Source organism: Pristiophorus japonicus, chromosome 1, assembly GCF_044704955.1.
Source record: "Pristiophorus japonicus isolate sPriJap1 chromosome 1, sPriJap1.hap1, whole genome shotgun sequence".
Lineage (NCBI taxonomy): Eukaryota > Metazoa > Chordata > Chondrichthyes > Pristiophoridae > Pristiophorus > Pristiophorus japonicus.
Window position 1 is genome coordinate 170,900,974 of NC_091977.1, and position 14,658 is coordinate 170,915,631.

Genomic DNA, 14,658 nt, shown 5'->3' on the forward strand with positions numbered 1-14,658 from the left:
AGCAGGCGCTAAAAAATGAAGGACCGCCCGAATACTGCCAAGAAACGGGCGGCAACGAGACATCATCAATTGCAGGCCTAATATTCTTTTAGAACATATTTGAGAAATATTTGGGAAGAATTACCATTTAATTTCAAAATTACATTTTAGGCTACTCATTTCATTGAATAAGTAAAGCATAATCTTTGTTTGGTGTATGTTTCAGCTCTTCATCGTGTGATAAAGTAGCAGTCGAGCAGCACCTCACGTTGTTATTGTCACAGCCCAACTGCAACTGGAACTTACAACTGCAAATGCTTATGCTTCAGGACTGTCTTGTACCTCGAATTCTGCTGAATAACATGTGTAAGTATAAGATATTGTAAATAATATGTCCTTACTATACAGTACAAATGCACACGATGCCCATACTGGAGAGAAGGTCACTCTGTGACCAGTAACCTCGATTTGCCAGTACTGAAGTGATGAAGGTGGATGGAGCTTCCCCTTTTATACCTGAAAGTCCAGGTTAGACGTGTCTCCCACAAGTTCACCACCTAGTGGTCAGTGTTCTCATGGTGGACAACTTAGGTCAGTTTATACATGGATTACAATGACAGTTGAATACATGACATCACCTTCCCCCCAAAGTCTTATTGGGGTCACAGTTTAAGTCTCTCTGGTGGTTTACGCTCCCTTGTAGAGCGCCTGAGTTGGGGCTCCGGTTGTTGGGCGCTGGCCTGAGTATCTGCCTCAGGCCTCTCCGGACTGCCCACAGTGACTGGGCTCTCCTCTACTTGGTTCCGGTGTTCGGTCACCTGTGGTGGAATGAACTCTACATCGTGTTCTTCCTCTGCTCCTTCAATGGGGTTGCTGAACCTCCTTTTTGTTTGATCCACGTGTTTGCGGCAGATTTGTCCATTGGTAAGTTTAACTACCAGAATCCTATTCCCCTCTTTGGCAATCACAGTGCCTGCGAGCTATTTGGGCCCTGCAGCATAGTTGAGGACAAAGACAGGGTCATTGACATCAATACATCGCGCCCTCGCATTCCCGTCATGGTATGACCGGCGCTTGCTCTCAACAATTTTTTTCATGGTGGGGTGTATAAGGGATAACCTGGTTTTGAGAGTCCTTTTCATTAGCAGCTCTGCGGGTGGAACCCCTGTGAGCGAGCGTGGTCGGGATCTATTGGCCAACAGGAGGCGTGATAAGCGGCTTTGTAGGGAACCCCCTTGGATTCTGAGCATCCCCTGTTTGATTATCTACACTGCTCGTTCCGCCTGGCCGTTTGAGGCCGGCTTGAACGGTGCCGTTCTGACATGGTTGATACCATTCCCTGCCATGAAGTCCTGGAACTCAATGCTTGTAAAGCACGGGCCATTGTCGCTGACCAAGACGTCCGGTAGACCATGGGCGGCGAACATTGCCCGTAGACTTTCTACCGTGGCAGAGGATGTGCTTGAATTGAGAATGTCACACTCGATCCATTTGGAGTAGGCGTCTACTACAACCAAAAACATTTTTCCCATGAAAGGACCTGCGTAGTCCACATGGATGTGTGACCATGGCTTGGCGGGCCAGGACCAGGGGCTAAGGGGGGCTTCCCTGGGCGCATTGCCCAGCTGGGCACACATGTTGCACCTGCGAACACAAAGTTCCAGGTCTGCATCTATCCCTGGCCACCAAACGTGTGACCTGGCAATTGCCTTCATCATGACAATGCCCGGGTGCTCATTGTGGAGTTCTCGGATGAACGTCTCTCTGCCCATCTGGGGCATGCCTACTCGGTTTCCCCATAGTAGGCAATCGGTCTGAATCGAGAGTTCATCCTTGCGCTTGTGAAATGGTTTAAATTCCTCAGGGCATGCCCCGTACATGGCTGCCCAGTCCCCATTCAGGACACATTTCTTGACTAAAGACAGCAGCGGGTCTCTATTTGTCCAGACTTTGATCTGACGGGCTGTCACGGGTGAGCCTTCGTTTTCGAAAGCTTCAACAGCCATGACCATCTCAGCAGCATGCTCGGTTGCCCCCTTGGTGGTGGCTAGTGGGAGCCTGTTTTCAGTGCCCCGGTCTGTGCCGAATTGTATAGTCATAGGCGGCTAACGTGAGCGCCCACCTCTGTATTTGCATTTATGGCTTTGTTGTCGGCCAAAGGGGACGTTAGGGGTTTGTGATCTGTCTCCAGCTCAAATTTCCTGCCAAACAGGCACTGGTGCATTTTTTTTACTGCATATACACATGCAAGCGTTTCCTTTTCTACCATCCCGTAGTCCCTTTCTGCCTGGGACAGACTTCTGGAGGCATAAGCTACCGACTGTAACTGACCCTTGGCATTAACATGCTGCAACACACACCCGACGCCATAGGACGGTGCATCACACGTTAAAACAAGTTTCTTACATGGGTCATATAGCATTAACAGATTGTTGGAGCATAACAAATTGCGTGCTCTATCAAAAGCCCTTTCCTGGCTGTCCCCCCAGACCCATTCACGACCTTTGCGTAGGAGCACGTGCAGCGGCTCTAACAGCGTGCTCAATTTGGGAAGAAAGTTACCAAAATAGTTCAGGAGCCCCAAGAATGAACGCAGCTCCGTCGTGTTACAGAGTCTGGGTGCTCTCTGGATCGCTTCCGTTTTGGACGCAGTAGGTCTGATCCCGTCTGCTGCTACCCTCATCCCCAGGAATTCTACCTCTGGAGCTAGGAAGACGCACTTCGCCTTTTTCAGTCGCAGACCTACCCGGTCCAGTCTGCGTAGCACCTCCTCCAGGTTGTGGAGGTGTTCTTCAGTATCGTAACCCGTGATGAGGATGTCGTCTTGAAAAACCACTGTCCTTGGAATCGACTTGAGGAGACTTTCCATGTTTCGTTGAAAGATCGCGGCGGCCGAGCGAATCCCGAACGGACATCTGTTGTACTCAAACAACCCCTTGTGTGTCGTGATGGTGGTCAGCTTCTTCGACTCACTCGCCAGCTCCTGGGTCATGTAAGCTGAGGTCTGGTCCAATTTTGAAAAAAGTTTGCCACCGGATAGCGTCACAAAGAGGTCCTCTGCTCTCGGTAGCGGGTACTGATCTTAGAGTGACACCCGATTGATGGTGGCCTTGTAATCGCCACATATCCTGACCGACCCATCCGCCTTGAGCACCGGCACAATCGGGCTCACCCAGTCACTGAATTCAACTGGCGAGATGATGCCTTCCCTCAACAGGCGGTCCAATTCGCCTTCTATCTTTTCCCGCATCACATACGGCACCGCTCTGGCCTTATGGTGTACTGGCCTGCCGTCCAGGTTTATGTGAATCACTACCTTGGTCCCCATGAAAGTTCCAATGCCGGGTTGAAATAGTGAGTCAAATTTGTCCAGGACCTGTGAGCGTGATATTCGCTCCACAGAAGAAATTGCATTGACATCGCCCCATTTCCAGTTCATGACAGCAAGCCAACTCCTCCCCAGCAGTGCGGGATCGTCCCCCGGGACAATCCAGAGTGGCAACCTGTTCTCCGAATCTTTGTGGGTCACGACTACCGTGGCGCTGCCTAGCACCAGAATGATCTCTTTTGTATTTGTCCGTAGCTGTGCGTCAATCGGCAATAATTTTGGCCTCCTGGCCTTGGACGGCCACAACTTGGCGAACTGTTTGTTACTCATCAGGGACTAGCTAGCCCCTGTGTCTAGCTCCATTGATACTGGGATGCCATTGAGGAGCATTTTCATCATTATCGGTGGCGTCCTGGTGTATGAACTGTATATGTGCTCCACATGAACTCGCTGAACTTCAGCTTCCAGCGATTTCCCCCAGTGTCCATTTGGCCTCGTAGGGCTTACATCAGGCCCGTCCTCCTCGTACATCAACCTGGCTGCAGGCTTCCTAACATACGCACCAAGTGACCGCTGACGTTGCAATTTCTGCAGGTATATTGCTGATACTTGCAAGCTCTGGATGTGTGTTTGCCTCCACACCTCCAACATGAGCCGTTGTTGGAAACAAAAGGTCCATTACCAGTCGATCGTCTCTGACTGTCTCTGTAACTGTCCTTAAACGCACTATTGACAAGTGTTGATGGCCCCATTACTGGCCGCATTGTCCCTTGCGATGGCATGAATTGCCGTTCAGCTAGCCATTGTCTCTGTTGGATTCCCCCTTTGGGTTCGACTACATGCTCGGGCATGTCCGATTGCCCCTGTCTGCCTGGAGAACCGTGTGCCGCGTTAATAATGTTGACTCCCTGTCCATTTGCTGCATTTAAACCAAGATTTTTGTCAAACATCATTCTGGTCTCTTCCTCCCCTGAGATAAATGTCTGGGCCATCAAAGCCGCCGTTTCCAGGGTCAAGTCTTTGGTCTCAATCAGTTTCCTGAAAACCCCAGCGTGCCTGATGCCCTCAATAAAAAAGTCTCGCAGCATCTCCGCTCTGCATACATCTGGGAACTTACATAGGCTCGCCAGTCGCCGGAGGTTTGCCAAGAAGTCTGGAACGCTTTGCCCTTCTCGCCGCCGGTGCATGTAAAACCGATGTCTCGCCATGTGCATGCTGCTCGCCGGTTTAAAGTGTTCCCCGATCAACTTACTGAGCTCTTCAAAAGTCTTGTCCACCGATTCTCTGGCGCTGGAAGGTCCTTCATCAGGGAGTACGTCCTGGATCCACAAACCGTCAGGAGATGAGCCCTGCATTTGTCGGCCGAATCCTGTCCCAGCTAATCCTTAGTGATGAAACTTTGCTGTAGTCTCTCAATAAAATCGTCCCAATCATCACCAACACAGTACCTCTCATCTGTGCTGCTAGTGGCCATGCTCGCGTGGTTTAAATCCCAGTTTCTTGTCGCCAATATGTCCTCACTATACAGTACAAATGCACACGAGGCCCATACTAGAGAGAAGGTCACTCTGTGACCAGTAACCTCAATTTGCCAGCAATGAAGTGATGAAGGTGGGTGGAGCTTCCCCTTTTATACCTGAAAGTCCAGGTTAGGAGTGTCTCCCACAAGTTCACCACCTAGTGGTCAGTGTTCTCACGGTGTACAACTTAGGTCAGTTTATACATGGATTACAATGACAGTTGAATACATGACAGTAAAATAATCTCAAAGGTCGTTATTAAATGCATTTCCATATCCCTTGCAGAAAGCTATTTTTTTAGTTTTCTGCAAGGGATATGGAAATGCATAATGAAGTCTGTGCAAAAGTGTACTCATGATTTGGGACTGGAGAAGGTTGAGATTTCACAGGATAGAGAAAATGAGTCTGATGAGGTCGAGAGAGAAGATGCGGAAGAATCTGTAGAGTGACTATCTGGACTAATAACTTTCATGTCGGACTGACCAGACTGCAGTGCACATTGGTCCTGGATCATTAACTGAGGAAAATCACATTTGACATTACTAGATGAAATATGTGAAGATATGCCGAAGTAAATTTTGCATAATTTTATGATATTACCATAAAACAATTTTTTTTTCTTTGCCTATACAAAAAATATGCCTGGCTTAGAAACTGGATCACGCAACATCCGATTTTTGGTGAAAAGCAGGTGCCTAAGGGTCCATCCTTGTTTTTCTGCCATTGGTTGGGATCCATCCTTGTTTTTCTGCCATTCTTGTGAAGAAGCATCTACTCCTTATCCTTTCCTTTTGTCTGATAGCATGGTCCAGTTTAAGAACATGTGAGGAGACTTGTGGGTGCAAATCTGTGTCCTATTACTCCAGGGCATCAATGTACTATGCTGTGATGGAACCTTAGGAAGAATAAGTATCACAACCAACAGTATATAATCTAAATAATTGTATACCTGGAGATTGAAGTAGAAGTATAATGATGGGGTAACTAGTTCAAATCATAAGTACTTCGTCCTAGATAAATGGCAGCAAATTATTTCTTGCCATTCAGTCATTGCAGAAATAATAATAGCGTTTATCCATTTCAAAGGAGTGGTTACTGCAGACTAGGATTATGTGAGGAGGTTCTTTTGCGAGCAGTGGGAGTCCGGGGACAGCGGAGCGGCCTATAATGGCCCAGCGTTCGTCAGAGAGGCGGGAGAGCGAGCAGCGGGAGTCCGGGGACAGCGGAGTGGCCTATAAAGATCCAGTGTTCATTGGAGAGACGGGAGTGCGAGCAGCGGGAGTCCAGGGAGCAGCGTCGAGGAGGCTAGCTGGGTCAGCTGCAGGGAGAGAAGACAAAAAAGAAGTAGAAAGAAATCGAAAGGTGACGTCACAGCCAAGGGGGTAAGTGATTGGCTGGTGATTGGTAAGTAGTTTTTCTTTTTCTTTTCTATATCAGTAAGTAACCTTTATAATTGTTATTGCCAATTTAAGTTTATCTAGGGGTTAAGTCATGGCAGGACAGCTTGGACACATGTTATGCTCCTCCTGTACTATGTGAGAAGTCAGGGACGCTTCCGGTGTCCCTGATGACTACTTATGCGGGAAGTGTATCCGGCTGCAGCTCCTGACGGACCGCATGGCGGAGCTGGAGCTGCGGGTGGATTCACTCTGGAGCATGCACGATGCTGAGAATGACGTGAACAGCACGTTTAGTGAGTTGGCCACACGGCAGGCAAGGGTTACTCAGGTAGATAAGGAATGGTGACCATCAGGCAGAGTAGTGGAAGGAAGGTAGTGCAGGGGTCCCCTGCGATCCTCCCCCTCCAAAACAGATAAACCATTTTGGGTACTGTTGGGGGTGATGACTCATCAGGGGAGGGCAGCAACAGCCAAGTTCATGGCACCATAGGTGGCTCTGCTGCACAGGAGGGCAGGAAGAAGAGTGGGACAGCTATAGTGGTACAGATTCAATTGTAAGGGGAATAGATAGACGTTTCTGCGACCGCAACCGAGACTCCAGGATGGTATGTTGCCTCCCTGGTGCAAGGGTCAAGGATGTCTCGGAACGGGTGCAGGACATTCTGAAAAGGGAGGGTGAACAGCCAGTTGTCGTGGTGCATATAGATACCAACGATATAGGTAAAAAACGGGATGAGGTCCTACAAGACGAATTTAGGGAGCTAGGAGCTAAATTAAAAAGTAGGACCTCAAAAGTAGTAATCTCAGGATTGCTGCCAGTGCCACGTGCTAGTCAGAGTAGGAATTGCAGCATAGCTCAGATGAATACATGGCTTGAGGAGTGGTGCACAAGGGAGGGATTCAAATTTCTGGGATATTAGAACTGGTTCTGGGGGCGGTGGGACTAGTACAAACCGGATGGTCTGCACTTGGGCAGGTCCGGAACCAATGTCCTAGGGGGAGTGTTTGCTAGTGCTGTTGGGGAGGAGTTAAACTAATATGGCAGCTGGATGGGAACCTATGCAGGGAGACAGAGGAAAGTAGAATGGGGGCAGAAGCAAAAGATAGAAAGAAGAAAAGTAAAAGTGGAGGGCAGAGAAACCAAAGGCAAAAAGCAAAAAGGGCCACATTACACCAAAATTCTAAAGGGGCAAAGTGTGTTAGAAAGACAAGCCTGAAGACTCTGTGCCTCAATGCAAGGAGTATTCCAATTAAAGTGGACAAATTAACTGCGCAGATAGCAGTTAATGGGTATGATGTAATTTGTATCACGGAGACATGGCTCCAGGGTGAACTTAACATCCAGGGGTATTCAACATCTAGGAAGGATAGACGGAAAGGAAAAGGAGGCGCAGTGGCATTGCTGGTGAAAGAGGAAATTAATTCAAAAGCAAGAAAGGACATGAGCTTGGATGATGTGTAATCGGTATGGGTGGAGCTACGGAATACCAAGGGGCAGAAAACGCTAGTGGGAGTTGTGTACAGACCACCAAACAGTAGTAGTAAGGTTGGGGACAGCATCAAACAAGAAATTAAGGATGCATGCAATAAAGGTACAGCAGTTATCATGGGTGACTTTAATCTACATATTGATTGGGCAAACCAAACTGGTAGCAATGCAGTGGAGGAGAATTTCCTGGAGTGTATTAGGGATGGTTTTCGAGACCAATATGTCGAAGAACCAACTAGGGAGCTGGCCATCCTCGACTGGGTGACGTGTAATGAGAAAGGATTAATTAGCAATCTTGTTGTGCGAGACCCCTTGGGGAAGAGTGACCATAACATGGTAGAATTCTTTATTAAGATGGAGAGTGACACAGTTAATTCAGAAACTAGGGTCTTGAACTTAAGGAAAGGTAACTTCGATGGTTTGAGGCGCGAATTGGCTAGAATAGACTGGCAAATAATACTTAAGGGGTTGACGGTGGATAGGCAATGGCAAACATTTAAAGATCACATGAATGAACTTCAGCAATTATACATCCCTGTCTGGAGTAAAAATAAAACAGGGAAAGTGGCTCAACCGTGGCTAACAAGGGAAATTAAGGATAGTGTTAAATCCAAGGAAGAGGCATATAAATTGGCCAGAAAAAGCAACAAACCTGAGGACTGGGAGAAATTTAGAATTCAACAGAGGAGGACAAAGGGTTCAATTAAGAGGGGGAAAATAGAGTATGAGAAGAAGCTTGCCGGGAACATAAAGACTGACTGCAAAAGCTTCTATAGATATGTGAAGAGAAAAAGATTAGTGAAGACAAACGTAGGTCCCTTGCAGTCGGATTCAGGTGAATTCATAATGGGGAACAAAGAAATGGCACACCAATTGAACAAATACTTTGGTTCTGTCTTCACGAAGGAAGACACAAATAACCTTCTGGAAGTACTAGGAGACCGAGGGTCCAGTGAGAAGGAGGAACTGAAGGATATCCGTATTAGGTGGGAAATTGTGTTAGGGAAATTGATGGAATTGAAGGCCGATAAATCCCTGGGGCCTGATAGTCTGCATCCCAGAGTACTTAAGGAAGTGGCCCTAGAAATAGTGGATGCATTGGTGATCATTTTCCAACAGTCTATCGACTCTAGATCAGTTCCTATGGACTGGAGGGTAGCTAATGTAACACCACTTTTTAAAAAGGGAGGGAGAGAGAAAGCAGGTAATTATAGACCGTTTAGCCTGACATCAATAGTGGGGAAAATGTTGGAATCAATTATTAAGGATGAAATAGCAGCGCATTTGGAAAGCAGTGACAGGATCGGTCCAAGTCAGCATGACTTTATGAAAGAAAAATCATGTTTGACAAATCTTCTGGAATTTTTTGAGGATCTAACTAGCAGAGTGGACAAGGGAGAACCAGTCGATGTGGTGTATTTGGACTTTCAAAAGGCTTTTGACAAGGTCCCACACAAAAGATTGGTGTGCAAAATCAAAGCACATGGTATTGGGGGTAATACACTGACATGGATAGAGAACTGGTTGGCAGACAGGAAGCAGAGAGTCGGGATAAATGGGTCCTTTTCAGAATGGCAGGCAGTGACTAGTGGAGTGCCGCAGGGCTCAGTGCTCAGACCCCAGATCTTTACAATATCCATCAATGATTTGGATGAAGGAATTGAGTACAATATCTCCAAGTTTGCAGATGACACTAAACTAGGTGACGGTGTGAGCTGTGAGGGGGATGCTAGGAGGCTGCAGGGTGACTCGGACAGCTTAGGTGAGTGGGCAAATGCATGGCAGATGCAGTATAATGTGATAAATGTGAAGTTATCCACTTTGAGGGCAAAAACGCGAAGACAGAATATTATCTGAATGGCGGCAGATTAGGAAAAGGGGAGGTGCAACGAGACCTGGATGTCATGGTTCATCAGTCTTTGAAAGTTGGCATACAAGTAGAGCAGGCGGTGAAGAAGGCAAATGGTATGTTGGCCTTCATAGCTAGGGGATTTGAATATAGGAGGTCTTACTGCAGTTGTACAGGGCCTTGGTGAGGCCTCACCTGGAATATTGTGTTCAGTTTTGGTCTCCTAATCTGACGAAAGACGTTCTTGCTTTTGAGGGAGTGCAGCGAAGGTTCACCAGATTGATTCCTGGGATGGCGGGACTGGCGTATGAGGAGAGACTGGATCAACTGGGCCTTTATACATTGGAGTTTAGAAGGATGAGAGGGGATCTCATGGAAACATATAAGATTCTGACGGGACGGGACAGGTTAGATGCGGGTAGAATGTTCCCGATGTTGGGGAAGTCCAGAACCAGGGGACACAGTCTTAGGATAAGGGGTAGGCCATTTAGGACTGAGATGAGGAGTAACTTATTCTTTCAGAGTGTTGTTAACCTATGGAATTTCCTGCAGCAGAGAGTTGCCAGTTCATTAGATATATTCAAGAGGGAGTTCGATACGGCTAAGGGGATCAAGGGGTATGGAGAGAAAGCAGGAAAGGGGCACTGAGGGAATGATCAGCCATGATCTTATTAAATGGTGGTGCAGGCTCGAAGAGCCAAATGGCCTACTCCTGCACCTATTTTTTATGTTTCTATGTTTCTATAATATTGCAACGGTGTCAATGGAATTGTTGCTCTTTACTATGTATTTAGCAAGAGATGATGGCAAGGTATTTTTCCCAATCCTTATCATCTATGTGCTAAAACTCAGTGCAGATTTATAAAACCCTACATTCAATGTCATGGAAACATAGAAATTTTAGCATAGAAAGAAGCCATTCAACACTTTTTGCCTGTGCTGAATTTCGGCCCCTCTCCGGAGTTAGTGTTACACAGTCCTAATTTGCCGCTGATCAATTTTCTTTCTGCAGTCATTCTTCACTTCGGTAATTATCATTTGTTGGAAAAAAATCCAATTGTAAATGGTTCCACAATGATGCTTAAAATTATTTTCTATTATCAGTCATAATCATGTCTAAGACTGCCCCTGTGATGCAATTTGGAGCTCTTTTCATATGTTGTGCATTTTTACAGCTATTTTATATTTAATTCTAACTTATTTTATAATACTTCTTTACCGAATGTCTACATACTCTTGGTCGGGTGCTGGAGGTTGGCTCATGCAGCACGTTCTATCAGTTCTAAACATTTTCTATACATGCATATAATATAGAGTAAATGTGCAGATAATTTTTCTTTCAATAACATCTATCAGTGTTTTGAATCCCTGCTGTGATAACAATAGGTTTATTTTTATGATAATCCAATACGTTACAATGTGTATTTTTCTGAATGTCATGGGCATCAACAAAAAAATTATGGGCTAGACTTTCCACTTTCAGGCTAAGGCCGAAAAAAATGGGCCTTGTTCCAGCGATGCGGGACCTATCGCCCGTGATGATCGCCAGCTCAAGGCCCTTTTTTTTTTGCGATTTTCCACTCGGCCTTAGCCCACCGATGTCAAATGGGCGATGTCATTTCTCGGCGATCTCCTGATCGCCCAAAGAAAACGGAAGTGAATGAAAAAAAAAGCTTCCCTAGCAACGCATTACTGCGCATGTGCAGGTTAATTTTTTTTTTCAGGTTGATGCTTCTTCCAGCGTTTTGAAAGGTCAAGGGTCTTCATACATGCTCAGAAGCTCTGGGGGGTCTGGGAAGGAGAGAGAGAGAGAGAGAGGAGAAAGGAAGCAGGTCAGAAAGTCTTATCCAAATTACAGATAAATTTAAAGAATGGAGGGAGGTGCAGGAAAGAGAAGGGCCAAACCCTTCAGCGAAGAGGTAAATGCTGTCAGCTCCAGGTGGGAGGATCTGACACGGGGTGGGCAGGGGAAAGCGCCACCCCGTGCATATCACAGGAATTGGTCCGAAATAGCCGACGTAGTCACATCGGCCTCCAATGAAACGCGCACACCGGACCAGAGCCGCAAACGGTGGAACAGCCTACTGGCAGCTGAGAGAGTAGTTGAAATTTATATTTATGTATTATTTAATCTAAATAGTAACTAGAATCTGCAATGTTATTGGGTTACATTTAAACATAACTAAATTTTACGCAACCCAGCATAAAGTTAAATATTCACTTGTTCATTTGTTATCATTACTTAACTGTTCCCTTTCTATTCTTTCTGAAATGGTCACTTGTTGTCATGACTGAAATGGTCACTTGTTGTCATGACTGAAATGGTCACTTGTTATCATCACTGAAATGATCACTTGTTGTCATGACTGAAATGGTCACTTGTTAGCGTGACTGAAATGGTCACTTGTTATCATCACTGAAATGGTCACTTGTTGGCATGACTGAAATGGTCACTTGTTATCATCACTGAAATGATCACTTGTTGTCATGACTGAAATGGTCACTTGTTATCATCACTGAAATGGTCACTTGTTATCATCACTGAAATGATCACTTGTTGTCATGACTGAAATGGTCACTTATTAGCGTGACTGAAATGGTCACTTGTTATCATCACTGTAATGGTCACTTGTTGTCATCACTGAAATGGTCACTTGTTGTCATCACTGAGATGGTCACTTGTTGTCATGACTGAAATGGTCAATTGTTATCATAACTGAAATGGTCACTTGTTAGCGTGACTGAAATGGTCACTTGTTATCATTACTTAAATGGCCACTTGTTCTGTAAAATGTTCATTTCTTCTTCTTGTAATGTTTTGGGGATTTTGAGGGAAGGGTGGGTTGGTGCGGGGGGTGGGGGGTTGGAGGGAGGGTGTTGTTCATTAGTTCTTTGTTTGTTAATTATTTTACAACTTTTGAACCTTCTCTCTTACTTACATAAGTTTTACAACATACAGTTCTTCATGTAGATTTGTTTGTTTGTTCTGTTTCCCCACAGAATATCATTAAATAACTTCACTATGTAAAAGCTATTTAATAAATAATTCCAATATATGCATAAATAAGGTGATAATACCTATTTATATTCCCTGTCCCAAATTTCTGAGTACAATTTGCATCAATTTTACTCTCTAAATAACTCAGAACAATTCTCCACCCTTCCTCAGAGGCTAAAAATGGCGTCCGTAGTGCCCATTTCCCTCTCTAAGGCCCTGAAAAAGCAACTATTTTTGAGCACTCTTTTGGGCCTTGCATCGGCCCAGCGAAGTGCATGCTAAGTGCTGAAATTTGAGATGGGCCTTGTGTGGGCGATCATTTGGGCGATCATCTCAGCCATCAAAGTGGAAACTTGGGGGCCTATTTTTCCGGTGATAATTTGGGCCTAGTTTCCACTTTTTGCTCAAAATGGGTGATAGAGGTCCATTTTAGGCCATAGATGGGCCATAGATGGGCGATGCAAAGTGGAAAGTCTAGCCCTATACATTTTAAAGAAAATGATGATAACTCAGCACTCTGCCTTCCAATTTTCCCCCCATCCATTGCATGTCCATGGACCTCAGCAAGGATCTAACAGTCACCCACAGTCCTTTCATTCCAGAATTATTTAAAAATAAAACAGGCTACATATAGGTATGTTTAAACAATCTTTAATTAAATTAATCCTCTGATTCATTTTAATGCCTTAACTCATACTTCTGATGAGTTAAAATGATCTATCATCATCATAGGCAGTCCCTCGGAATCGAGGAAGACTTGCTTCCACTCTTGACATGAGTTCTTAGGTGGCTGTACAGTCCAATACAATAACCACAGTCTCTGTCACAGGTGGAACAGATAGTCGTTGAGGAAAGAGTTGGGTGGGACTGGTTTGCCACAAGCTCTTTCCGCTGCCTGCGCTTGATTTCTGCATGGTCTCGGCGACGAGACTCGAGGTGCTCAGCACCCTCCCAGATGCACTTCCTCCACTCAGGGCAGTCTTTGGCCAGGGTCTCCCAGGTGTCAGTGGGGATGTTGCACTTTATCAGGGAGGCTTTGAGGGTGTCTTGTAATGTTTCCGCTGCCCACCTTTGGCTCGTTGCCGTGAAAGAGTTCCGAGTAGAGCGCATGCTTTGGGAGTCTCGTGTCTGGCATGCGAACTATGTGGCCTGCCCAGCAGAACTGATCAAGTATGGTCAGTGCTTCAATGCTGAGGATGTTGGCCTGGTCGAGGACGCTAACGTTGGTGCGTTTGTCCTCCCAGGGGATTTGTACGATCTTGCGGAGACATCGTTGGTAGTATTTCCCCAGCGATTTGAGGTGTCTACTGTACATGGTCCATGTTTCTGAGCCATACAGGAGGGCGGGTATTACTACAGCCCTGTAGACCATGATCTTGGTCGCAGTTTTGAAGACTTGGTCTTCAAACACTCTTTTCCTCAGGCAGCCAAAAGCTGCACTCGCGCAGTAGAGGTGGTGTTGGATCTCGTCATCGATGCCTGCTCTTGTTGATAGGAGGCTCCCGAGATAAGGGAAGTGGTCTACGTTGTCCAGGGCCGTGCCGTGGATCTTGATGACTGGGGGGCAGTGCTGTGCGGCGAGGACAGGCTGGTGGAGGCCCGTTATCTTACTGATGTTTAGCGTAAGGCCCATGCTTTCGTACGTCTCAGTAAATACGTCGACTATGTGGAGTCCTCTGATTCATTTTAATGCCTTAACTCATTATACTTCTGATGTTAAAATGATCCACATGGGTGGTAGTTACGAGTTCTGCTGTAGAGTTTTCATTGAATTATCTTCTGCTTTTTGGTAAGTCAATGAAATAACAAATCACACTTACTCCCAGGCAAATTTGTTGCACGGGTAACTCCAGTGTTATCGTTGTTTTTCATTCAGGTTTGTGTTACTTGCCAATTTTTACCTCAGCTCCAATAGTTTCAACATCAAAATACTGGACATTAAAAAAGTGGCTCGTGATTTGCCTTTAAAAAGACAAATCCCCTGACACCAGTGACAAAACAGATGCACTACAACTGAGACAATCTGCTCCATACTTCAGTTTACAAAGTGGCCCATTCAGATATATAGCTTAAAACAATTAAAATTGCATTTGGA

At 45.7% G+C, this 14,658-nt stretch overlaps 1 protein-coding gene across 1 annotated transcript in view; it reads left to right on the plus strand.

Annotated features, from left to right (window-relative positions):
- kiaa0825 (KIAA0825 ortholog) overlaps positions 1-14,658 on the plus strand; it is a 769,133-nt gene that overhangs the window by 242,418 nt on the left and 512,057 nt on the right. Inside the window, exon 13 of the mRNA XM_070884909.1 lies at positions 206-345. Coding sequence (XP_070741010.1) covers positions 206-345 — 140 coding nt within the window. The remainder of the gene's footprint in view (positions 1-205; positions 346-14,658) is intronic.